This window comes from Podarcis gaigeae (assembly GCF_964106915.1).
Source record: "Podarcis gaigeae genome assembly, chromosome: 4".
Taxonomy (NCBI): Eukaryota; Metazoa; Chordata; class Lepidosauria; order Squamata; family Lacertidae; genus Podarcis; species Podarcis gaigeae.
Genome location: NC_139677.1, coordinates 70538306 through 70564606, shown reverse-complemented (window position 1 = coordinate 70564606; position 26301 = coordinate 70538306). Strand labels below are relative to the sequence as shown.

The 26301-nt window shown below is 41.1% G+C and overlaps 1 protein-coding gene and 1 long non-coding RNA gene across 3 annotated transcripts in view; one reads left to right on the top strand and one right to left on the bottom strand.

Moving 5' to 3' along the window:
* GUCA1C (guanylate cyclase activator 1C) overlaps window positions 1–26301 on the bottom strand; it is a gene marked incomplete at its 5' end in the record, with an annotated part of 87447 nt that overhangs the window by 54832 nt on the left and 6314 nt on the right. Inside the window, one exon of one of the 2 annotated variants that reach the window (XM_083737491.1) lies at window positions 24105–24296. The exons of the other annotated variant lie outside the window; for it this stretch is intronic. Coding sequence (XP_083593617.1) covers window positions 24105–24296 — 192 coding nt within the window. Of the gene's footprint in view, window positions 1–24104; window positions 24297–26301 lie in introns of those variants that run through there. 2 annotated transcript variants of the gene reach the window in all.
* Window positions 2870–26301, top strand: part of LOC310843836 — an 87367-nt gene continuing 63935 nt past the window's right edge. The window contains exon 1 of the long non-coding RNA XR_014563673.1: window positions 2870–3084. This is a non-coding gene — a long non-coding RNA (uncharacterized lncRNA). The remainder of the gene's footprint in view (window positions 3085–26301) is intronic.

Below are 26301 nucleotides of genomic sequence, written 5' to 3'. Positions count from 1 at the left end.
CCAGGGTCCTTGTGGCTGACGAAACTCCCACAAGGCTTCACTCTCCTTTGCTTGGCCAAAGAATAATTTTCTAAATATTCCTACTTTACTACAATTGGACATAGGGAAGATCAAGTGCCCATATGTCATCACCTGTTTAGGAGACAAATTGACTATGAGTGGAATCATTTCCTCTAACAGGGCCTTAGCTAGGACACTGGTGTAAAGAGCTGGGACAGACTGAATTAGAACTAGATGAGCAATTGTTCTCATCTTCAGTACTATGTGTATCTTGCCACCTATCAGCAGGTTCACCATTATTCCACCCATTAAATTTTGTGGAAATGAAGAATAAATCCACAGAACGTATAAGTCCTCTGTCTTCAATCTGTATCTCTGTCTTCAATAGCCTATGAATCCATAGAGACATAGGCTATGCACATATCATACAATTAAACCATATTCTCCCCAAAGAATCCTGGGAACTGTAGCTCACCACTCCCAGAGCAACTGTTGCTGTTCCAATGATTCTTTTTTGGGGCGAAATGTGTTTTAAATATATGGTGACTATGTAGCTATAGTTTCAAGATCCAAAGATACAAGGAGATGAGCATCCATCCCTAGACGTGTAGGATTTGAAAACATAACCTGTATCTTGCAAAAATGGAAGCTACAAATAGAGCACACTGAATTTAGAGGTTTGGGTATGTATGTGAAGGCACCAGTGCAGACAAGACCTTGAAAAGTAGTGAAGATTGGGGTGGTGGCAGCAGGCAGCAGGCACCACCCCAAACCTCTTCTACGTAGTCGTCTGTGCACAGATTGAAGGCTTGCATGGTGGTTTGCTATAAAAAGCTCACAGACCCACTGCAGACCTGTGCCTGTGCAGATCTCCAGTTTATTATTATCATCATCATGTTGGAGTGAGGAGAAAAGGAGAAGAGTATCAGAAGGTGGGTGCAAAGGAGAAGACAGATCAGAATGTGACTGGGAGGAGGTAGAAAAGGATCAGTGGTGGTATCTGGGGGAAGGAAGCATGTTGTGTTCAGTAGCCTTCATCCACCTGGTGCCCTCCAGCTGCTTGGGACTACAACTCCCATCAGCCACAGCTGTAGCACAGGGGTGGCCAACATATTTGGCCCTCAAACATTTTATTGAGCCCTCTCCAGGTCCCCCTAGATTTTAGATGGATTTTAGAAAAAAAGCAAAACAACAACAACAATTTTTCTTCTTGCTCTTCTTCCTTATTGACACTAACTGTTTCAGGGAGAGGGTTGGTATCCAAACCTGCCTGAACACCCACCCCAATCTTGTAAAATTGTTTCCTGCTGCGTCCTGTCCTTGGTGCCTCCTTGGCTTCCTGGCTCTCTTTCAGGAGAGAGTGCATCTTTCTGTCAGCCTACAGAGCCAGCTAATGCTTCAGCAACTTGTGTATATAGAGCCAGATCATTCAGTGTGGTGGATGAAGGAATTGAAACAACCAAGAAGAAACAAAAGAAAGAATGCTTCTATCTACCTATCTAAGTCTTGACTGAGGACAATCTATAGTGGCCAACAACCCTTACACTAAAATAAAACTAATGCATCAATAGAGCAAAACTTCAGACCAGGAAAAGACCTGAAGGGTTCACACTGAATTGATCCCATACCGAATCCAGTTAAGAAGCCATTGTAAAGGTTACTGAGCCCACTCTGACAAGGGCCCCATCTCCTTTAAAGTAGTACCATAGCACATTAAACAGCCATGGCTTCCCCCAAAGAATCCTGCAAATTGTAGTTTGTTATGGGTGCTGAGAGTTGTTAGAAGACCCCTGATCCTCTCATGAAGCTACAATTCCCAGAATTCCCTGTGGAGAAAGATTGATTATTGTACCACACAACTAAATGATCACACTGCCAAATCCTGCTCACAAAAAGTGCCACAGTTTCCAATATGTTTACTCCATACCTGGATATACAACACACCTTTTTATGTTCATTTCCTTTCCTACACTTAATGTGAAACTGATATAGCTGTAATGCCAAATACTACCTGATAATTACATTCTGTACTCTTCATTTGATATGTAGAGCACTGCCTGTGATCATACATGGGTATCTTCTGCATGTGTGCACCAGTGCATGTAAGAACATAAGAAGAGCTTAGTCTAGACCATCCTGTTCTCACAGTGGCCAACCTATGGAGAGCCTGAAAGCAGGACCTGAGCACAACAGCAATCTCCTCACTTGTGATTCCCAGCAACAGGCATTCACAAACATACTGCCTCTGATAGTGTTGGTAGAACAGAGCCATTAGGGTTATTAGCCACTATTAGCCTTATGCCCTCTAATACTCTTTTAAAGCTTTCCAAGTTGGCCATCACTGATTCTTTACTCCACATTTTGGAGAATGTCCAATCCAGGTGTACTGGGTGTATAGTCATTCACACAAACAGCTGAACATGTGGCAGACTCCTTGTATATATGGACAGCACAACGTGAACAGCCCCTGTGTTGCTAACATCATGGTCATATGCATTTCAGTGGAACTTACTTCCAGGTAGGGGTGTGTAAGATTGCAGTCTCAGACAAACTGTGCTTCTGAGTACGATCTGCATGGTTCGATTGCCCATATATACCATTTAAAACCAACAGCATGTAAATAATAATAGTAATAGTAATAGTAATAGTAATATAGTAATAGTAATAGTAATTTATTATTTGTACCCCACCCATCTGGCTGGGTTTCCTCAGCCACTCTGGGTGGCTTCCAACAAAGATTAAAAATACACTAAGATGTCACACATTAAAAACTTCCCTGAACAGGGCTGCCTTCAGATGTCTTCTAAATGTCAGGTAGTTGTTCTTCTCTTTGACATCCTATGGGAAGGTGTTCCACAGGGCAGGCGCCACTACTGAGAAGGCCCTCTGCCTGGTTCCCTGTAGCTTTGCTTCTCGCAATGAGGGAACCACCAGAAGGCCCTCGGAGCTGGACCTCAGTGTCTGGGCAGAACGATGGGGGTGGAGACGCTCCTTCAGGTCTACTGGGCCAAGGCTGTTTAGGACTTTAAAGGTCAGCACCAACACTTTGAATTGTGCTCGGAAACGTACTGGGAGCCAATGTAGGTCTTTCAAGACCAGTGTTATGTGGTCTCGGTGGCTGCCCCCAGTCACCAGTCTAGCTGCTGCATTCTGAATTAGTTATAGTTTCCAGGTCACCTTCAAAGGTAGCCCCACATAGAGTGCATTGCAGTAGTTCAAATTGATTCAGATCCAATACAGATGCCAACTGTGATAAATATTTTAATCTAGACGACTTGTGTTAACACATGGAGGGCTGATTGCAGACATGTGGGCTGCACCTACAGAGAGGCGTGGCAACTCCTACAAACGTTTTCCAAGGGGTGGAGTTGGGCAGCAATTTGATTCATTCAGTGTTTGTTGATGCTAAGTCTCCCCTTGTTGATCCAAAGCAAATTTGGAAAGAAAAGACTAGGCTAGATTTTGCCTTCTCCCCCTTGAAGCTTGTCACTTCCTACTCGGTTCAGACCGCATCTTTTATTTAAATAATGCTTCCTAGCCTGGTGCCCTCCTGCTGTTCTTGACTACGATTCCCATCAGCCAGAGCCAGCAGGACCAGCCACATCTGAAGAGCACCAAGTTGGGGAAAAGTTGATTTAAGCGCATAAACTCAGTGGTGCGGCTGGGTAATTTAAACCCTCATGAGGAGGGCCCTTTAGATCACCATGTGTATTCACAGTTGTGAAGTAGACAATTAACATTTCTCTCCTCCGCCATTTCATGATTTACAGCGGTTTCTACAGTCCTGATAGGTGAAAGCTAAAAAAGCAGCTTGCCAGCCTTGATTTTTAAAAACAAAACAAAGCCCTGAGCATGTTCAGCTTCACATTTTAAACTCCGTTAAAGCACAGTCATGACTAAAGAAATAAAATGGTGTTTGCTTCTGCTGCCCTGATGCTATAAACATTATTTGTCAAGAAGCATTATTTTGTTGCAGGAAAATATAATTGTTTTCAAAGTCTCTTTTCACCATTTACATAACCAGCCAGCAGTCCTGGATTGTAATTTTTTAAAGAATAGAAAGAGAGGATGCTGTGGTGACTAGGGTCAGTTGACATGCCCATGCTGGCCCAAGTGCTGATGCTGGACTTGTTTGTCACTAGCATCCGATGGTCATTTTTTTTCAGAGGATGGGGGCTGTAGGCCACATACTTTAGCTCTGAGTTCCAGCCTCAGCTGTGCCACTGCATGAACTACATTATTATTATTAATTATTATTATTATTATTACTTTTTGTTATTTTCTGAAGTTACATAACAAATCTAGTCAATCAAAAATTCAACAAAGGAGAACAGAAACATCACAAAATCTAAACTATAACCAACTAATCAGAAACAGAAACACCAAGTGGCTTCTGTGTGCAGACTCTGCAGAAAGTTTTCTAATAAATGCAGAGATACAATAAATCAATCAATAGAAAGGAAAAACAACACGTAAACATAGCTGTATATTGGAGTACCCCCTAGGGATTGTATTTCCTTTTGCATAAGCATCAAAAAGCAAGAATAGTTATTTTCCCCATGGCTAATATTCTTTTCTCTTTTTCTACCAAGACAACGGAGCACCAGTAGCTCTCTGTCCTTGGGCATGTATGCAGTTAAACACAAGAAGAGGGAGAAGGAAACAGCCAATATAGTTGTCATCCATTTTCCAGCAGGAATCATATTCCTGTACTGCTAAGGAGAGGTGGAAATTCCTTAGGTGAAGCTTTTCTTGACACTGGACATAAAGTGATAGGAATAGAAGTTTGCCAAAAGGAGAAATGTGGCAAGGGATGATTTCTACATTATCTTATTTTAAAGATTTTTCTACCACTTTTCAGAGTTTCAGAGAGGACATTCCGCTTCATTTCCAATTAGTACAGGCCCTGAAACCTCCAGCTGAAATCCTGTAACTTTTTATAACCACAAATGTTCTGGTTGTGTACCCCCGCCCTGCTTTTGTCACACTGTATTGCCAAAGTGCCCCTCCAGGCAGTAATAATATGGTGACACTGTGGAAGCATTGCAGGACTATGAAAATGCAATGATATGTGTATCTGTATAAATCCACCATTAATGCTTGTATCCATGTTGCGGAAAAGACTTGCAAAAAAACCCCCACACAAAACAACAACACTAGTCTGGAGGGTCCTTGGAACTGAAATTTAACCATAGCCTAGAAAGAAAAGAGGGTTTCAGGGCAATTACCATATGGATGAAATCTGGCAGAAATGGAATACAATGGAATAAACCTTTGATGTTGGACTGGTCAAGCCCTGTATGTGAAATACGAACCTTAGTCTTCCTGGCCTTTGTTAACCTGATGCCCTTCAGATGTTTTGGAATACAACTATCAGCCCCAGTCATCATGGCTAAAATAGAAGAACTAGCAATGTGTGCAATGTGCAGTGGCGCAGCTTCATGCTCCAGCACTGGGGGGTGGAGAGCAGGTGGGGGCGAGGCTGGCGCATGTCCCAGGGGTGATGCCACCCCACTGGGATTGCGCTGCCGGGGGCGGTGCGCTCCCCCCCACTCCTCTTCCTCTGCCAGTGGCAATGTGTTGAATGTATTAACACACCCTGCACACGGTTCAGCATGATTACTTCTGAATATTATAAACAGGGAAAAGCCTTTGTTGAATGTGTGTTTGGTCTAATAACTGTTAGTAAAAGTAAAAACACTACGCAAATACTGGAGCTGCAAGTTTGTAATTTCACCAGTATCAATTTCAACTTAACTTTCCTTATAGCCCCGAAATGTTGGTACATGTGAAGTTAGCCATTTGAGGAAAAGATAGCATAGAAAATTGTTATTGCTCTTGTTATTTGTGGTAGGCAGTTCAGCTTATGAGCTGTACATGGCATTTAATAGCATGCTAAACACCTCTAATTGGAATCAGCAGGTAATTTAAGCAGAAATTGCCCCAGAGTGACTTCAAGCAATCACAGCAAAACAACAGAAAGTTAATTGAAATAAATAGAGAAAGCATTGTTACTCAAAAGTGTTCCGTTAAGATGGCTTTCTGGTTTCTGTGAGTGCTACATAATAGTTTCTAAATTAATGTTTATTGTGTATTTCGGTTTCTTTTTCATCTATGCAGTGATCTGAAACTAGTTCCTTCTAGGAAAGGGTATTAAACTGCAACCGATAATTATGTACTTTACAGTGCTATCCAGTACATGTCTACTCAGAAATAAGTCCCATTGAGTTCAAAGCAGCTTAATCCTCGGTAGGTGGAGATATGATTGCAGTCTTAGTTATAGGTGGCAAAATGTGTTGGAGATTTTTTAAAAAGGAAGTCTCCTGGTCAAGTCTCTCTATAGTCATGAACTTCCTAGCTTACTTTCGACATGCTGATATTATCTCATCCTCAGCCCTCCATCTGTGATGTGGGAAAGATAATAGACAGTGTTCTTCTAAACAGTAAATTCCACATTTTGCTGGTGGCTGCCGGGGTGTCCTGGTTTTTACTTTTTGAAATATGGAGCCCTAGGTAATGGGGAGATGTGGTGATAAACATTCTAGTTCTGCCCTGAAATTGCAATTCCATCACTCTCCATGGGCTGAAGGGCGACTTCTGAAACGGGCAGCTTCCTGCATTTGTGGAAGCTTCCCACACAATTTAAATTATTGCAAAATTATGTTTCTGCATTGCACGGGAGTCCTCTGTGGAGGTACGGATGGTTCTGGGAGACATAGCACATTCATCACCTCATTCACTTCTCATTGGAACTGTTGTAAAGATTACTGAGATAATGTAACCTATAGGAAATGTTCTGAACACTCTGGCTGCAATGCAAAGCTCCTTTGCTCTGGGCTGCAGGAAGTTTGGATTGAGATGAGGTGTCCCTTTGCCCAGCCCACCAGTCTTTGCTAGTCTCCGCCCACAGAATGATGCCAACATCTCTCCAGTGGTGTGGAACTCCCTATTGTGCCCATCCAATGGGTGTGCAGGCAGGAGTACCACCGCTGGGACACTTTGGGCAATAGCCCACAAAAAGCCCTGAAGGGATTTACTAGGGACAGGAAAAGGCTGAGGTGGGCTGGAGCCCATGGACCTGAGCTGGTCCCATTGCTGTCATGTGACCAGCATCAGGCCTTGCTTGCCTGCCTTCTGCCCGTTTTGAAGCAATGCTACTGAATCTAAGTACCTGCATGCAAAGTTCCTATTCAAGAGAAAGAGGCTTATTTCAGGGGAAATTGGAAAGTGACGTAAAATCAGACATGCATGTACCGGTAAATAAACAGAAAATGCAGACCCATAAGGTAAACAAATGAGGAAATTGCTGAGGAGCACTGTACATCATTTGTATAATTAGCAAGGACATTGGCAGTCAATTTCAAGAAACATATAGAAACCTATGTTTCTCTCACACTGAGAGCCAAAGCAGATGCGAAGTTAAATGTGTCTTTGCAATAAATGTGCAAGAATTGTTTAAAAGTAAATAGTATCAGCTGGAGGTTGGTAGTTATTGTGATTGTGGCAGACATGGAGGGGGATTTAACTCTTTCTTCCCATGTGGCCCTAAGGAAAATATCTTTCCTGAAGCTGGTATTTGGTTTGGGGGGAAATTCCAAGCCAATATTAGCTTCAGAAAAGCAGGCAATATTTTTCCTGAACAGATTCTCTCTCCATGCCTGCTATGATCTCATTAATTAGTCACCGCAGTCGCGGTCCTGTGTAGGGGCCCATGAGGTAGAGCAACAAAGCTGGCCAGTCATTCCAGCACCATGGAGAGCTCCTAGTGGACAACTTGCTCTGATATGGGTTGGAAACTAACAGAGCCCTTATGTATCTCTGTATCTCAGTCCATTCCTTCCAGAATCTGCCCCCTTATGGAGAAGCAGAGTTTTTTCAGGGGCCAATTCTGTGGCCAGAAGAAAGGCTCCGCTCCTTTGCTATATTGCCTCCTGTCTGATATGCTCCTGGCACTGTTGGACTGATGAGGGACTGTGGGAGGCATTTGGCTTTTCAGGCTTGGGGGAAGACAGTCGTGAGGGTATTGGCTGAGGTTCATGGACATTGGTGCTGTGGCGTCTGACCCAATGGGCTTCTGTCTGCCACCCTCGTGTTCAGAGGCTCTCCAGTCATCAACCTCAGATGCAGGAACCTAGTTTGGTTCCTTAGCTCAGTGTTTCCCAACCTTGGGTCTCCAGCTGGTTTTGGACTACAATTCCCATCATCCCTAGCTAGCAATACCATTGGTCAGGGATGATGGGAATTGTAGTCCGAAAACAGCTGGGGACCCAAGGTTGGGAAACACTGCCTTAGCTGGTAGCACTGTGGCTTCCAGCTCGGTTTTTCTGGTAACTGCTGGGATCATGGCATGCACCCAGCTGGTAATATCTGCATTTTAGAACACCAGCACATTAAGTGTAAGGATGCAGAACAGCACAACTAGTTTGGCTCCCTAAGTGGTTGATGGGAAACCAGGAACAACTTAAGATAAACAAAGAGAGAGCTAGGGTACGCCACTTTTTATGGATGAGCTTGTCTGGGAGTTTGCACAGATTGACAAGAGAAGCCAAGGATGAACACAGATGTTCAACAAAGAGCACTCTCAGCGGGTTCTTCCCAACTTTACAATTGAACTGACAGATGAGCACAGCAGTGAATCAAATGCTGGTTCAAGCTGTCACTCATACCTGCCCCACTTCCACTCCATCTCAGTTTTCCAAAGTGCTCAAACATTATCTCAAGAGTCTTTACAACTATCGTGTAAACTAAGGCAGTATTGTCAGGTTACATTTTGTCTGCACAAAAATGTATGTTTCACTCTCAATCTAGAATCATTCATGCTCCTCCTCAACATGTCGCTTTCAATCTAGATTGATTCTAGACCCTATCACCCACAAGGAGGGGTGTGATTACTTGATATGCATTTGAAAATCCTCCCCTTGACTAGGTTATTCACACATTTTCCTTCCTGCACGTGCCCCATCTTGTTTGTGAGTTCTAGAAGACCTGCTCCCTGCCTTGTAGGTCATTCCCCACCTGGCCTGGGAGGGTGGGGCTTTGATTGACTCCAGCTACAAAAGGTGAGGCTGCTGAGCAGAATCTTGTGTTGGAGTATTGTTTAGGGGTTTTCTGGAGGTTTTTTTTTAAAAAAATGATATTAAATTTTTGTATCTTTATTTTAAACCTTATGCTTTTTGTGGAAATTATTTAATTTGGTTTGATGTTCTGTTGATTGTTTACGACTAATTTTGTTACGTTTGTAATTATGTACCCCCCCCCCCATGTTGTAAGCAGCCTTGAGCATGGTTTTACTTCTAAAGGTGCCATACAAATAAAATTATGCATGTATGTGTGCTAATGAAGAAGGAAGTGATGATTGTGATCTTGGTATACAGCTACATCTGTTTTCAAATGGACACACTGCAGGGTAATGCAGACTCAATCTGCGATGAGCTTTTATTTTCAGAGTGAAACCAGTTTTTCAAGATGCACTTTTCAGGGGCAAAAAATATGCAGCAGATCTGGATTGAGTGTGGACCATGTAGAAAAAACTAGAACCTAGTCTCCTTCAATTCTAGATTAACCTGTAGCGTGTATACAACCTTAGTGAGTTCCTAGCCAGGATTAAATTTGAACTAAATATCTCCCATCTTCCAAATCATGCATTTGGCCATTAGGTTCCTTGGTTTAATGTGCTAACCATGTGCACTTGGTGTTCCCCTGTTGAATAGAAATATGATGCAAACCCTAGCTTCTAAAACAATTCCACAACCACTTAATGTTAAGAGAGCGCCACTGAAATCAGTTGGAGTATGTCTCTGTAAAGTAGTAACTGAACTGGCAGCTTGGATATGCTCTTGTGCAGATTTATTTACTTACATATTTAATTTTGATCTATACTTTATCTTGCACTTCTGTTCTGAATTTATTTTGGAGGCCAATAAAAAATTATGGCTGTTTTGAAATTGTTATTGAGGTGGAATACCACATGGAACATCAGTAAAGCAGTGGTACATGCTGATAAATGGATTACCCCAGTCTGAACGAACGGCAGGAATGAATCACTCTTGAAATCTCCTAAACCATTTTAAAAGGTGAATGTGTACCGTGAGCTTGAATGCAATGCTTAATTTGGGAGGCATTAGTTACCCCAGGGTTCCATGTTAAATAAAACACTTACATTATGCAGTCATTTTGTTTCATAACCTCCAATAGCTCCTTGTTTTAAATTGTTTAGGATTGGGAAATTAATTCTAGGACTACTCAAGCTATTCCAATTGCTTTTTTATTTCCATTTGCAATTTCTGAATAGAGGAAAACAAAAATACCATCACATACTGCTCTAGCTCTTGAAACCACGACAGTTCTCTTTGATACACAGGTGATCTCTCACTAGAATTTGCAATATATATGTGTGTGTGTGTGTGTGTACACACACACAAGCACACATAATCACTTTAAACAGAGAAGAGGGAAGAGAAAATTTAAAGGCAATTTAAAACATACGAATAAAATCCAGAGTAGTAAAATCTAGTGGGTGGAATTCAACAATTTACTATTACAAATGTTCTATTGGTGCAAGCATACTGCCTGCTGAAGGAACCATCTGCCTCCCCTCTCCCAAAGTGCTGTTCTAGGGGTTCTCCTGGGATCCCCTGAGCCTATTTCAGGGTTGTGGGGCACACAGGAGTGGGGAATGAGAGTGGGGCGAAGTGTCATTGTGCAGGTGGAAGACCTTGCATGGGGCTTCTGCTGATGGGGTTTGATAGCTGAATCCTTCTCTGGAGGACTGGAAGAAGTTTAAAGACTATTTGCAGAAACACTGTAAAGTTTATGAATGTTAAAACAATGTTGGTTTTGGAAATAATATGACATTAGTGATATAGCTTAAGAAAAGTATGCAAAATGTAACAGAAAAGGAGGAAAGACTAAAGTTATATTATGTCGAAAGTAAATAATATTATAAAGGTGTTTAAGTATGAGGAGGAAAGATTGGTGACATAATAGAATGAACCTAATAATTAGAAATGAGATTTGAAAGAGGGTAAGGATTTGCTGTACCTGATTGGGTAAAGAGGAACACAAAAAAGGGAGGCGCGAGGAAGTCAAGAAAGGAAGTTAATTAAGTATGATTTTAAAAGCTGGAGTTTTTATGTTTTGTATCTGGTTGGGTGGAATTTTTCTTTACTGTATTTTATATTCTAGTATTTTGATTTGTTCTATGCGTATTTTTGATTATGTTTTATTTCTTTTTACTTTCTTTTTACTTTTGTGGCGGTGATGTGCTTTTCTTTTTTGTAAAAACCTAATAAATATATATCTATATTTAAAAAGATAGCTGAATCCTTCTCTGTATCTTGCTTAATGTGGAAAGGGTTGCATCTCATGCACACGTTTCTCTGAGCCCAATTCAAGCTCCCCACATTAGTCTGTCACGCCCTAAATGACTAATAATAATAATAATAGTAATTTATACCCCACCCATCTGGCCACTCTGGGCAGCTCCCAACAGAATTAATAATAATAAAAATAACAATAATAAAGCGATAAAACATCAGACATTGAAAACGTCCCTAAAGAGGGCTAAAAGTCAGATAGTTGCTTATTTCCTTGACATCTGTTGGGAGGGCGTTCCACAGGATGGGCGCCACTACTGAGAAGGCCCTCTGCCTGGTTCCCTGTAACCTCACTTCACGCAGTGAGGGAACTGCCAGAAGGCCCTCGGAGCTGGACCTCAGTGTCCGGGCTGAACAATGGGGGTGGGGTGGGGAGGTGGAGACGCTCCTTCAGGTATACTGAAGACCCTACCTGCCTGCGGACTGTCTCGCCAGAGTGGTGCATGCTCTAGTTATCTCCCGCTTGGACTACTGCAATGCGCTCTACGTGGGGCTACCTTTGAAGGTGACCCGGAAACTACAACTAATCCAGAATGCGGCAGCTAGATTGGTGACTGGGGGGCGACTGCCGAGACCACATAACACTGGTCTTGAAACACCTACACTGGCTCCCAGTACATTTCCGTGCACAATTCAAAGTGTTGATGTTGACCTTTAAAGCCCTAAACGGCCTCGGCCCTGTATACCTGAAGGAGCATCTCCACCCCCATCGTTCTGCCCAGAAGCTGAGGTCCAGCGCTGAGGGCCTTCTGGTGGTTCCCTCATTGTGAGAAGCAAAGCTACAGGGAACGAGGCAGCGGGCCTTCCCGGTATTGGCGCTCGTCCTGTGGAATGCCCTCCCATCAGATGTCAAAGAGATAAACAACTATCTGACATTCAGAAGACATCTGAAGGCAGCCCTGTTCAGGGAAGTTTTTAATGTGACATCTTAGTGTCTTTTTGGTCTTTGTTGGAAGCCACCCAGAGTGGCTGGGGAAACCCAGCGAGATGGGCGGGGTACAAATAAATTATTATTATTATTATTATTATTATTATTATTATTATTATTAGGCTTAGACCCCAAATGTCTCAAAGACTGTCTCTATCCCTACCAATCCTCTTGGCTGTTAAGATCAGCAGAAGGGGTCCTCTTGGTAGTTTCAGCAACTTCTGAGGTTCAGGAGGGGAACCGCCTGAGACTTAGTCGCAGCCCCTACCTTGTGGAATTCTCGTAACACAAAGGTATGCCTAGTACCTTCTTCCTGATGCAGTTTCACATGCTGAGGGCACACCCCTTTACCCTGGCCTTTGACACCTGATGTATATTCTTAGGACCACCTTATTATTTTTGGGTTTTGTTTTTTAAAAAAGAAATCTATACCACTCTTCAACCGAAGATCACAGGGTGGTTTATAATATAAAACACTAAAATACATACGATGATAACAAATAAAAACTGATTTTCAGATTGTATTTTTAAATTGCTATAGCACACCCTAAGCCCTCATAGTGAATAATAATAATAATAATAATAATAATAATAATAATAATAATATGCTGATAGAGCTACTTGATCCAGCAGCAGAAGTCTGGGGAGGGAGATCTCCTTGCCGTTCCCACACCATCTTCCAAGCTGCTCTGAAGGGTCTTTGAATCCCAATTCTTTGGATCACATTAGGGGCCTTGGGGAGCTTCAAGGGGAGGAGGAAAATCAGGGGGGAAATTACCCCCTTCCTATTTTACCGATGGAAATCTTGACTGAATCAAAGTGCCTTCTAACAGCAGTTGGACACCATTGAATACAAGCCTGTATATGAACAATTAGCAAGATATGACCTCTGATTTTAGCAGACAAGAGTCAATAGACTGATGCCTGAAAAGAAGGGTTTGATTTTCTTAACATATGCAATACCCATTGCATATATGTGCCTCAATGCAAATCCTATTGTTAAAGGCAGGTAAGTTGCTGTTATTATTCTGGTAATATGTTATGAAATTCAAGCCAGTGGTGCTTAATGAATAACTTATTTTCATTTTAATATTTTATATAGGGGGTAAACAATGCCATAACTATTGATTGGAAAGACAGCTTGCAATGAGTGCAGACAAGCAGAAAATAAAAATAAAAATAAAAATAAATGAATGGCTTGTGGAAAGCTTATTTAAAATGCTGTATATGTTCAGTAATAATACAGTTTCTTGTGGTTTAATGACATGTTAGAAATTTGATTATCTTATAGAAGATTGCATTGACCTGACAGCCAGTGGGACTGAATTGAAATAGCAAACAGAAAAAAGGGGTCTTCAAATAGGATTTCAGTTTTGTGAATAAAAGACACTAGACAGTCCTGTTTCTTTATAAGCCAATTGTGAAGTTCCCATTAATTTTAATGGAGTAGGGCTTAAGATTCTATATATTCAGCAAGGCTTAGGGCAGGTCATGCAGTGTTTACTCAATACTTCAATTCCCATTTTCGACAGCAAAAAAAATATTCTCCTATCTCTATGGGTTGAAATTGTGATAATATACTCTTGAGTATTTTGAAAGTGCTTTCAAACTATAGTAGCAACTGCCAGCAATTGAAATAATGGTTAACTGGGGAAATTATATATATATATATATAACATAATTTTCAGACTGGCTTCATTCTTTTTTCCATCATCTATCTAGCCATCTAGCTATCTATCTAGCTATCTAATCTATCTGGCATATCTATGTTTTAAATACTTCCACATAAATAGATGACAATAATTAGGAATGCTTATAGAGGCAGCCAGATTGAGCATAGCAAAATACTATCTTCACAGCATAGGCCTGTGAGCCATTCTGCTGTTTTTAGAGTGCATTTAAATGGTAGCTACCCTAGCATCAAGGTATAAAATTGAGCTTACCTTGTTTAAGTCAAATGTGTTGAACACTTGATCGACATAATGATTTGCCTGTGGACTCAAACCAGTGAGACCCAGAAGTGCCTTGAATTCATGCAGGCTCAGTTGCCCTGATGGACACTCTTTCATAAATTTGGTATACCAGTGGTGGGCGTCTTGGGTCAGAATATCTTCGGCAGGTGCTGATTCATTGGCGCCCATTGCATAGCACACAGCAAGTATCCTAAATTCCAGTGTTTTATTCATCTACCTCATTTCCCATCTTCAGTGGCTTCTATCCACACACATACAAACCCTGTACTGACAACTCGTCTAAACCTCTTACACGATGGGGGCACAAAGGCTAAGTAATAATAGAAACTTAAGCAAGATTACCTTCAGCCCCCTGTTTTAAACTAGAAGAGTTCTGTAACATATGTACAGCAAACAGATCCACTCTCGGGATACCTTTAAAGAAAATGTATTCATATCAAAAGGCTTCTTATATGGCGCATTGTAATTTTAGTGAAGGCGTCTCTCACACACACATCCCGTCCCAAAGAGTTACCAAGCTTTCAAACAAGTTCTCAGGACCTTGGGAGCTATTCCTGGCAAAAAGCCAATCTCTAAGCAGTCGTGACTGATAGGTTCCACGTATGCGGTAACTAAGAAGAAAAAGATCAAGTGGGTAATGAGCACGTGCTGGTAGTGAACGAGGGTGGGGGAAGTGATAAAGGAAAGAGTGAGAAGGTGAAGCTGAGAACAACTTTGGGTAGATGATACATCCTTAGGGACTATAATAGAGGTGGGAAACATCAAGCCTAGGAGCCAAATGCAGGTCCCCTTGGGCCAGTCTGTCTGGTCTTTGGAACTCTACCTGGCCACCCCAAAACTCCAGGCCACACCCCTCACTGGTCCTGGTTCACATCCTGATGTCATGCCTAGTCCTGACCTGATACTAGACACAAAGGCCTCAGAGGATGAACCAGGCACCCCACAGGTTGAGGAGGAGCAGCCAGGGTCTCCTGGACCCACTGCTGAGGGTTCCCTTGAAGCCCCTAGGGACTGAGACCTGATGAAGAACACTGGAGCTATCAAGAGTCACCACCACACAGTCCTTGAGAACAGAGAGCCAAAGAGCAACAACATAGTGTGTGTTATGGACCCAGAGTTATCACAAAGTTCATGAGTAAGTTGTCTCCTGATGAGTAAGGAACATAGCTGTCAACGTTTCCCTTTTTTAAAGGGAAATCCCCTTATTCCGAATAGGATTCCTCGCAAGAAAAGGAGAAAGTTGACAGCTATGGGAATGAATCACTGAAATTTCTTTCTCTGCCAACAGCTGTGGTTGGGTTGTGGCCCAGGAAGGGTATATAATGCTTCCTTCTTGAGTTGCTGGAAACAATAGAGGTCTGTGGTTCTTCATTCCAGAGTCTAGTCCCCTGCTTGCTGTGTTGTATGTTGCCTGAACACCCTGTGATATTGACCTTGGATTCCTGCCTGACCTTATGTCTGGATTGGATTTTGGATCAAGACCGATACACTGTACTTGACCTTAGTTTGTCTGAACTGCATTGCATCTGTAACCCTGTCCTCGTTGGTGAGTATTTTGGTAAGAGACTTATGCCAATTGGAACCCAACCGCCTGAGGGCACTCACTAGAGCATGACAGCTGTGTGTTTGTGCCTGGCTGAACAGTGTTGTTGAACTCTGCTAATGTCTCTTGCTTATCTGGCTGGAGGATAAAGAGGAGTCTATGTAGAATGGAGCCTTAAGCAGAATTTGCATTTGTTGCACCACCCACTTCTGTTTCTGGACACACCCATCACTGTGATGTGGCCCTTGGGAGGTTGTACAGAAGGAAGTGTGGCCCACAGGCTGAAAAAAGTTCCCCACACATTGTCTCTAACTTTCTTTGGGCTTCCATTGGATGTATTTCCTACACCCACTGAGATCTTTTTCTTTGCCTCAGGCAGCAAAATGTCTTGGGCTGACTTGGGCTTATGAATTCAAACTCTGTGTAGACTGGTGCTCAGCAAATGTTGATAATTTATCAAATATTGATGAAGTCTTTTCCAATCTGGAAGAAGCTCGGGAAAAGTGAGGTGCTGATTTGATCCCTCACTGTTTTGGGGGGTAAGGAAAGGGATCTCTGCCACTGAGATCAGAAATAGGATACATGCAAATCTTTCAAGGAACTCTGAATGAATCTAGCTTGAGTGGTCCCATATACTCTGGTGATCCATAAAATCACGTCTTGATTTGGTTCCCCAAACTAATTGCCACAAAAGATGAGGGCTTATCCAGAAAGAAGGGAAAACCTGAATTAGAGGCTGCACTATTCCCATGGTTGCTCATGCTATTAAAGCAAAGGTTTACTGAGCAAGGCTCACCAGGGCTTAGCCCTAGAACTCCCCCCCCCCTCAAATGCTTGGTCCTGCAATATGCCAATTCAATAAATAAATATGAGAGTGAATATATGCAGGTGTGTTGTCTCCATTGCTAAGTAACTAACTATATACAGCTATTAATATACTTCAAACAGTAACACCCTGCTTTTCACTAGGTGGGTCCCAAAGCTGCTTATACTGTATAGAAAAACACAGAAGGATAATGAGATTCTACACACTTGAGCTAAAGGGAAGGACTTTCAGCTCAGAGAGTGTTACATTCATGCAGGATTAACCTTTAGTATGTATGGTTGGCAGTGGTGGAGTGACCCGTAGTTAATTGTTCTGGTGCCCTCTTCCAGGTCAGAATTCTTTGTCTCTTTTTTGCTCCTCCCTTTAACATAATGTGTACCCCCACCATCTTCACTGTATGATGTTTATATTGCTATTCCCAAATCTGGTAATAGTGCAAATTACAGGTCAATCTCCTTAATTAATGTAGATGCCAAGATAATACCATCAATCCTTGCTTGCACCTTGCACGGTGTGATATATCAGGTGGACTTTGTTTGCCAAAGGCAGGCTGCACATAATTTAAGACTTGTAGCAAATCCAGTGGCTTTAAAGAGTGAAAGAAATGATGGTGCTTTGATTCCCAACCCCTCTCGATGCTGAAACAGCATTTTATAAAATATATTGGCTGTTTCATTCTGTTTTTTTAAATTTGGGTTTCCTCAGGAATTTATTAATTGGATTATAATATTGTACCTGTCTCCCCAATCACAGGTGAAGGTAAATGGGATTCCCTTCAGCATGGCTGGTTTAGAGAAAGGTAGGAGGCAGGGCTTTCCTCTCCGCTGATCTTTGATTTGTGTTTGGAACCTTTGGAAGAACAGAGATTCATGGCTTCGTACACAGACAAGTGGAATTTAACACTGTGGATATCCAGATTCATTGTTGTAATTTATCAGTAGGCCCAAATCATCCATAATTTTTGTGTGATTTCTGGCTATACAATTAACTGCTTAAAATTTGAATTAATGTCAGTGGGCACAATTAATATATCTAGTTTATATGCTAATTGGCAATTTATTTGGTACTTAGAGGTTATAACAGATTAAGTTACAGTCAAACCTCGGTTGTCAAATGTAATCCATTCCGGAAGCCCGTTCGGTTTCCAAAATGTTCGACAACTGAGGCTCAGCTTCCAACTGGTTGCAGCAGCTTCCTGCACTGCATGTTTGGCTTCTGAAAAACATTCGAAAACTGGAAAATTTACTTCCAGGTTTTCGGAGTTCAAGAGCCAAAAAGTTCCAAACGGAGCTGTTCAGGAACTGAGGTTTGACTATATTTTGTTTCCAAGAAGCATTTCTCCATGATTAGATTGATTTTCAATAGTTTGACAGAGAAAGCTGTTTGGAAACAAGGGTGTTTCTTGGACTTCATATTAGGGTGAGGCTGACTAAGATGAATATTTGGCCATGGATCATATGTGCTTCATGATATTTCTTTATGAATTCCCCAAGTGTTTTTTCTCAAATTTCATGGGGCATTTCAGAGGTTTGCTTGGGAGACCTCTTTCTTTCTTTAAAAAAGCTTTAGTTGTCAATATTGGAAGAAGGATTTGATTTTTAAGGTCTTCGTTTATATCTTAAAGCATATTTTTTACCTTGTACAAATGATTGGTGAGCCTCATTTTTCTGCAAATACCCTCATGTGTATAAACTTGGTAAGGATGCATTTGGTACGCTTTTATGGATGGATGTTGTTAGGGTCTACAGAAATAAAAAGAAAAGGACAAGCGTGGTGTGGTGGACTCATAATCTGGTGAACCAGGTTCGATTCCCTGCTCCTCCACATGCAGCTGCTGGGTGACCTTGGGCTAGTCACACTTCTCTGAAGTGTCTCAGCCTCACTTATCTCACAGAGTGTTTGTTGTGGGGGAGGAAGGGAAAGGAGATTGTTAGCCGCTTTGAGACTCCTTAAGGGGAGTGAAAGGCAGGATATCAAGTCCAAACTCTTCTTCTTTTCCACCTGTAGTTTCAGTGGCTAGGGAGACATGGCATATAATGTCTCATCAGTTGTATTTTGACCAATATTTTCATGCCAAATTAACTCCTTGTACCTTTGATCAGTTGTTTGGATGGGATGGATAATTTTAGTTCTTTTCAATGCTGCTGTTTAGGTACCACTTACCTGCTTGGGCTGAATGGTATTATCTTCAACTGCAGCACCTATTGGTGCCCATTTATGGATCATCAGCTTTGAGTTGCCTCAGCATCTCATATATTACTGGAGGAAATAATTGGATATTTGCAGAAAGCTAAACGCACAATAGTTGTTTATAAATGTTTATTGGAATGTTCTAAATTGGATGTTCAGGATCTTAGAGAAGAATGGAATAAGGAGTTAGAGGGTTCTATACAGCCTAATCAATGGAAAGTTGCTTTAGCGGTTATATTTAATAATTTTTTAGATTTAAAATGGAGACCAGCTTAACAAAAATGGATGTTCTGGGTATACTGGACTCTACAATGTGTTTTTAAGAAGAAATTCATTAGTTCAGAGAGAAGCTGACAATATAATTCTGATAATGCCTCTTTGAAGCAGATGATTCGGGCATGTCCTGTGCTATTCTTTTTCTGGTCAGAAATTATTGTTCTGATTGACTTCGAAAAAACAATGCTTTGAGGATGTTCATGCACTCTCAAATTATATTCTTGTGGTGTGGAGACTAGCAGATGGACAACAAAAGTGTCTGTCTTATGGTTGCAAAGAGATTTATAATTCAAGCTTGGAAGAACAAACAATTTGAACACGTAGCTTATGGTCATCAATCTAGTTTGGATATAAGTTTATGTGTGGAAGTCAAGATTGATGAATAATTTTGTGTGAGCCACAGCAGCAAGAATTCTACTGGCCCAGAAATGGAAACAAGAGGAGATACCGACAATAGAAGACTGGAGAATGAAGCTGACTGACTATGCAGAACTGGACAGATTACCAGAAAAATTAGATATCTTCAAGACCAAAAGTTCATCGAGGACTGGGGGAAATTTGTTGAATATCTGAAAAGAACATGTGATGTGCAAACAACACTGGTGGGATTTCAAGAAGCACTGTGAAAACAGAGATATATTGTTAAAAAAAACAAACAGGAGTGGGAGGGAAGTTTAATGGCAATATAAACAGAGAAATGCGTAAACTGAGAAGTAAATATGGATGATTGTCAGAGAATCTGAAGGAAGTCTAAAAAGTAACAAATTTGTGAAAATCTGTGAAAATTTGGCAGAATTGTATTTTTTTGTATTGGAAAATAATAAAAAATATATTTTTTAAAAAAGGAATAATTTTGTGTGTGAATGTCAGCTGATTATGTTTCTTTCCTGTGTGTTATATTTGCAAAAATAATGTTGGCCACCTCAGTTGCCAATTCCAATCCTTTACACTTTACTCAACCTTACCCAAGCCTGCCATATCTTCACAGCTTCCCTGTGTCCATCCATCCCTGCTTTATTCAGACTTTTGCTGTTGTTTAAAACTCTTATTTTAAAACCTGCCAAACCTGCCTTCTGTTACACTCTCTTTCCCTATCCTAACTTTATTCAAATCCAGGATTGTGATGTGGCACTACAAATCCTCCAATGGAGACTGCTCAATGACAGCTTTTACATTTTTACATATGTAGGAAGGTGCCTGTAAAATCTCATGCTGGCATTTCTGTCAAATTCTCCTAGGGTAGTTTATGTTAATAGAAGAATAAAATACGGTAAAAACACATTAACAAAGCTCCATATTAAAATGTTAAATCAGCAGGAAACAGGAAGGCACAAACATTATAGAATCTAACAAAACATCACTAGGTGTTCTGGGCGAATGAAAAATGTTATGCCTAGCACTGAAAAAAGCTGGAACTACACAAGCTTCTCTAGGGCAACACAACCAAGCTAACCCTCTCCCCGTTCATATTATGCCTAAATTCAGAATATACTTGTAGAAGTGCATGTTTTCTTCTTAAATTCTTCACATGAAAAATCTCATTTGGAGTAAAAACTTGTTGGGTGGGACTCTCCTGCCACTGCTCTGGAGTAGCCATGTGGATAAAGTTGAAAACATTAGTTTTACTTCTTAACTATTCATAGACGGTTTAATCCAAAGTGGAAGCTGAGGTTAATTTTAACGATGGCTTATTTGAAAAAGCCAGCGTCAGAAACCATGGTTTGACGTTGGCTTGTTTGCAGGTGGTGCTGTGGGTTAAACCACAGAGTCTAGGACTTGCTGATCAGAAGGTCAGCGGTTCGAATCCCCATGACGGGGTGATCTCCCATAGTTCAGTCCCAGCTCCTGCCCACCTAGCAGTTCGAAAGCAAGTGCAAGTAGATAAATAGGTACCGCTCTGGCGGGAAGATAAACGGTGTTTCCGTGCGCTGCTCTGGTTTGCCAGAAGCGGTTTAGTCATGCTGGCCACATGACCCAGAAGCTCCCTTGGCCAATAAAGCGAGATGAGTGCCGCAACCCCAGAGTCGGCCACGACTGGACCTGATGGTCAGGAGTCCCTTTACCTTTACCTGTTTGTACAAAACCTTAGCTAAACTAACTACAGTGTGCCCCTATTCAAACAAAACAATAAACTGTAATTACTTGAAAATGGTGTTGGGCGCTTCCAAGTTTCTTCCAGCGGGAGAGCAACAAGCCTGAGTTTCCTTCATGTAAAAATCAGCAGAGGGAGCTTTCTTGGTAGTTCATCCACCCTTGGGTTTTGAAAGGAGTGACGTGCAAGAGGGAATTCTCTGTGGCAGCCCCTGAGCTGAAGAATTCCCTCTCCACAGAGCTGCATCTGGCACCCTCCTTGCACAACTTTTGTCCTATGCTGAGGAAATGCCCTTCTCTATATGAAACCTGCCCTGGAACCTTTCTGGTGAAGAGAAGGTTGTTGTTATTAACAACACAATGTTACTAACATGAGAGATATGTCTATGCATGACAGTTCACCAGTGGTGCTTTATATGTTTCTCCTTAGGTTAGAAATAATGGTAGATATTTATTTAAATTTGCATACCGTATTTTGTCCTTCACAGAGGCATTGCTCTGTGCTTCTTCTGGGGGTAGTTTGTCCATCTTTGGTTGAACAGCCAACTAAAGGAAACTAAGAGTCCTGTCCTTTTATGGGGGGTGGGGACTGAAGTTTGAAGCAAAGGATGACACTATCCTTACCCTTGTGACATTGTACGGTCATTTATGTGCAAGGACTGGAGAAGGTCAGAAGCAAGAGTTTGTGAAAAGCATATTGACGAAGCTCGTTTTAAGAAGAGTTTTTCATTAGAATTTCCATGCCAAAAGTAAGCTACTTTGAGTGTAGATTCATTATTTAGAACAGGGAGGCCAAATCTGTAGTTGATCTAAATCTCCTCCTCCAAACTTGCTGTTAGTTCCTCAGTACAATAGCAACACACAAAAAAATTATTTATCATGACTATTTCTCCCCATGATAGGACAAGGATCAGCTCTTTCTGTGTGGGGGGTGCATATTAGTAAAATGGCAGGGAAGGTTTAAACACCTTTTCCCAGTGTCTGCCCCCTGGGAAGATCTTTTTTAAAAGTCAGGCCATCCAATCACGGAAGTCACATGTTATGTTGTTTTGACATTTAATGAATGGATTACTAGTACTAAAGCTTCATATGAAGACATTCTGTTGCCTTTTAAAGCTTGCCCTTTTGCATTATATAATCTGCAAAGGTCAGTCCCAGCATACATTCCGATTATTTTCTAAACGAAAAAAACAGGCAACAGATTGCAAATTGCTGGATGCTATAAAACTCCATAAATTGAGTAGGAATTGCGGAAACATCCCGCAGGAACTTTTACTTTTGCTTAGCTCACAGTCCACAGCCCTGAATCTCCAAAGATCAAGTACTGCAGATTGCTATCTTATACCTCACTGAAATAGGCATGGCTACTTAAAAAAGTTTTGTTTGATTCCAGTTCCTACAATTTCTATGTGTCTGTTTCTAGAAGACAGTGCTGCTTTTAAGTTTTGTCAGCAGTCTTGTTTTTAGGAAAGAAACTGAGCTCGTATATAAAGAAACGTGGAAGTAAATGTGGAGCAACTACCCTATAAGGAAGGGTTACAATATTGGGTGCTCTTCTTTTAGTTTAGAAAGAGGGTATAAGGAAAATGTCTGGGGAATGTTTGCCTTAGCATGCTGAAGTCCCAAGCCCAGATCCTGCCATCTCTAGGTAGGGCTAGGACAGACCCCTAGAGTCTGATTTTGTATTGGGCAGTTTCCTATTCTATAATAGAGGGACATAAAATTATGCCTGGAGTGAAGAAGGTGAAAAGAGATGTTTTTTCTTCCTCTCTCATAATATTAGAGCCTGCAATCATCCAATAAATATGAGTAAAAAATACTTGGGACAGACTCAAGGAAGCACTCCCACAGCACTGGAGATTGTGGTGGAAGAGATGTGATTCATTTCTCATTTAACAACCATTTACTTCATTTGTGCTTCCTGAAACCATAGATGAACTGAAATGTAATTGTCCTTCAAAATTTGCAGTCCATTTCTCCAAACCATGTATACAAATATTCATTTACTAGGCAAAGTGTGCCTAAAACTCAGATATTCTTAAAAATAGTCTTTAAAAAATAACATATGAAATGCATTATATTAGGAGAAATTTACAGAACGCTGATGAATTTTCATGAAGCCTTTTCCCCAAAAATAAAATAAAATAAATAAACCACAAAAAGATGCGGAAGACTGAACTTGATTGGGAAAAAAATTAGAATCCAAAACGGACAGATTAGTCTATAGCTCACAGCACTTAGTTAAACTATGGAACACATTACAAGGTGTAGTGATGGCTTTACAAAGGATTTGGACAATAAGAGTTATCAGTGGCTACAAGCCACAATATCTATGCTCTACCACCACAGTCACTGGGAATCTCACATGACTCCGATCCTGTTTGGGAGTTTTTGATAGGTATCTGGCTTCCCACTTTAAGAACAGTGTGCTGGATGAGATGGGCCTTTGGTCTGATCCAGCTGGGCTGTTTTTATATTCTTACGGATATGTATAAAATGAGAAGACACAATTAAAATTACTATTTTAAGAAACGCTGGTAAGATTTTTATTAAATTACCTTTGATTGAGAATTTTCTTTTTCTTTAGCATGGTTGCTGAAAAATGTCATTCTATGGCTATCAATATAAAATTTCAATGCATGGTATGAGTCATAAACCCTGAAATATCAGGAGAAATGCTGCAGAACAATTTGTTTACTATCATCACATTTAGAAAGTTTTAAACTGGCACAGATTCTTTACTGCCTACGGTTATTTCATGTAGATGCCGCTATTGCTAAAACAAACTGTAAATCTGAATATGAGTCAAGAGTAAAATGTGAGCTATTCAGAATTTAAAATAATTGAAAAATAAGTGATGCACAATATAATCCAAACAATGTACTCTAGAAATAATTCTTACCTTATTTGAATCAAATATATTAAACACTGTCTCAACATAGGTATTTGCCTGATCAGTTGGGTTATCAAGACCAAGGAGCCTCTTGCATTCATACATGCTGAGTTGTCCAGACGGGCATTCTTTCATGAATTTTGCATACCAGTGATGGTTTTCCATAGCAACAATCTCCTCAATTGATTCATTGCCACCCATCTTGTTGTAAGATGCTTGTCCTTCTCTTTGCTCAAGTCTGCTTCTACACAGGAATCTACCCTCACTATCAATGGCTCTCATCCAACTGGGATCCACAAAGAAACTACAAACCCTATAGCTATTGTAAACCTCTTACACATCATTATAGATGTAGGCTGGGTAAAAATAGAAGCCAAGTGGGATTACGTACAGCAATCCATTTTAATATGGGTGGATTTCATTGATAAGTGCACTCCCATCGAGTTACAAAAATAGCAGTAGTCTTCTGTGAGGACCATAAAGAAGACTGATCGCCAAAAAATTGATGCTTTTGAATTATGGTGCTGGAGGAGTCTTGAGAGTCCCATGGACTGCAAGAAGATCAAACCTATCCATTCTGAGGGAAATCAGCCCTGAGTGCTCACTGGAAGTACAGATTCTGAAGCTGAGGCTCCAGTACTTTGGCCACCTCATGAGAAGAGAAGACTCCCTGGAAAAACACCCTGATGCTGGGAAAGATGGAGGGCACAAGGAGAAGGGGACGACAGAGGATGAGATGGTTGGACAGTGTTCTCGAAGCTACCATGACTAAACAACATGACTAAACAACAACAATTGTCAAAATGGGGCATCATTCAGGCTCAAAGGAAACTGATATTCCATCTACCATTAGATGTCCTATGAAATGTTTTGCATGGGCAGGGAACAAAAAACTGGTTGCCCCAGTGATGGTCTGAAAGTGCCCACTGTAAACAGCGTTCAAAAATTCCCATTGTTCTAGGCGTGTTTTGCAACAGGGAATTTCATTAATGCGAGCTGTTTCTGAGCTCAGGGTGCAGTACTGAGCCAAAGATTTCAGATTAAAACTGCCACTGCTGGAAGAAAAGGAGGATTTTTTTTCTGCCTCCCCACTTTCATAAGAATATTAGGGGGGTGGGCAGGGGAAGCATGGCTTTGTTTTTTGCAGTCTTCAGATGAGGACTAGACCATGTGAAAAATGGACACAAGATTTTAGCTGCAGTTCATTTTCAGCTTTGTATTCTTCTTATAATAAAGTGCACATAGACGCACCATTGCGGCGTCCATAACCTAGGTTTAAGGTGACATTTAGCTCCTACCTTTCATATCTCAGTTTCTAACACCTACTGTAAAATGTGCTAGCAACCAGAGGTGCTCTTTGCCTCCCAATAACTGTAGCTCGTGTGTTAACACTATCCCTTCTTCTCCTTAAATATGCCTAAGTTTGTATCCCATGTGCTGATTCCACCAATATATATTCTGCCCTGAGAAGGGCAGTCCTGGGACCTTGCTTTTGGCCAGGTGAGTAGCCGACAGCCTGTAACCCAGCTGGCAGTGTTCCCCTGGCCAGGAGCTGGATTTCAATTTGGTGTGATTCAGTGCTTGGGACAATCTGGCTCTAGGAGAATGTGGGAGCCCATCAAGATTTGAGACATGGTGTGATGAGTTCTATATTACACAAAGGACCAAACTCTACCAGCACTTTCCCTACAAACATGTGTCAAAAGAACTGAGGAAGAGTCTCAGTGCACTTCACCAACTATCTAATCTAGCATCCTGTTTCCAGAGTGGCCAATTACAGTGGTGGACTTTGGGCTCTCAAATTTCAGCGGTGTCCTGTGTGATGCTAAAATTTGGTGCCCCCTGCCTCTCATGCTCCACTCTACAGCATTGTGTTGGATCTTAAAATGAATACCTTGTACTGAATTCTGCCCTTTATTTCCTTAACTTGCATTGTGGATGGTTTCTTTGCTACTAAGTGGGTAGTTTATTCTGCCACTTCCACCTCAGTTCAAACATGGCTCTTATTCAGTTCCCACTATTTAGGCAGTTTCCTATTCCTTAAAATATATTAAGCATATAACTTCTTGGAAGAGTATTCATTAATTTGTCAAAGAGGTAATAAGAAAGACGCAGCAGGGCTCCCAATCTTTAAGCTTTATGGCATTTATTTTATCTGATTAATTTGATTATATCTGGATCACAGTTTTCACAACAAAATTCATCA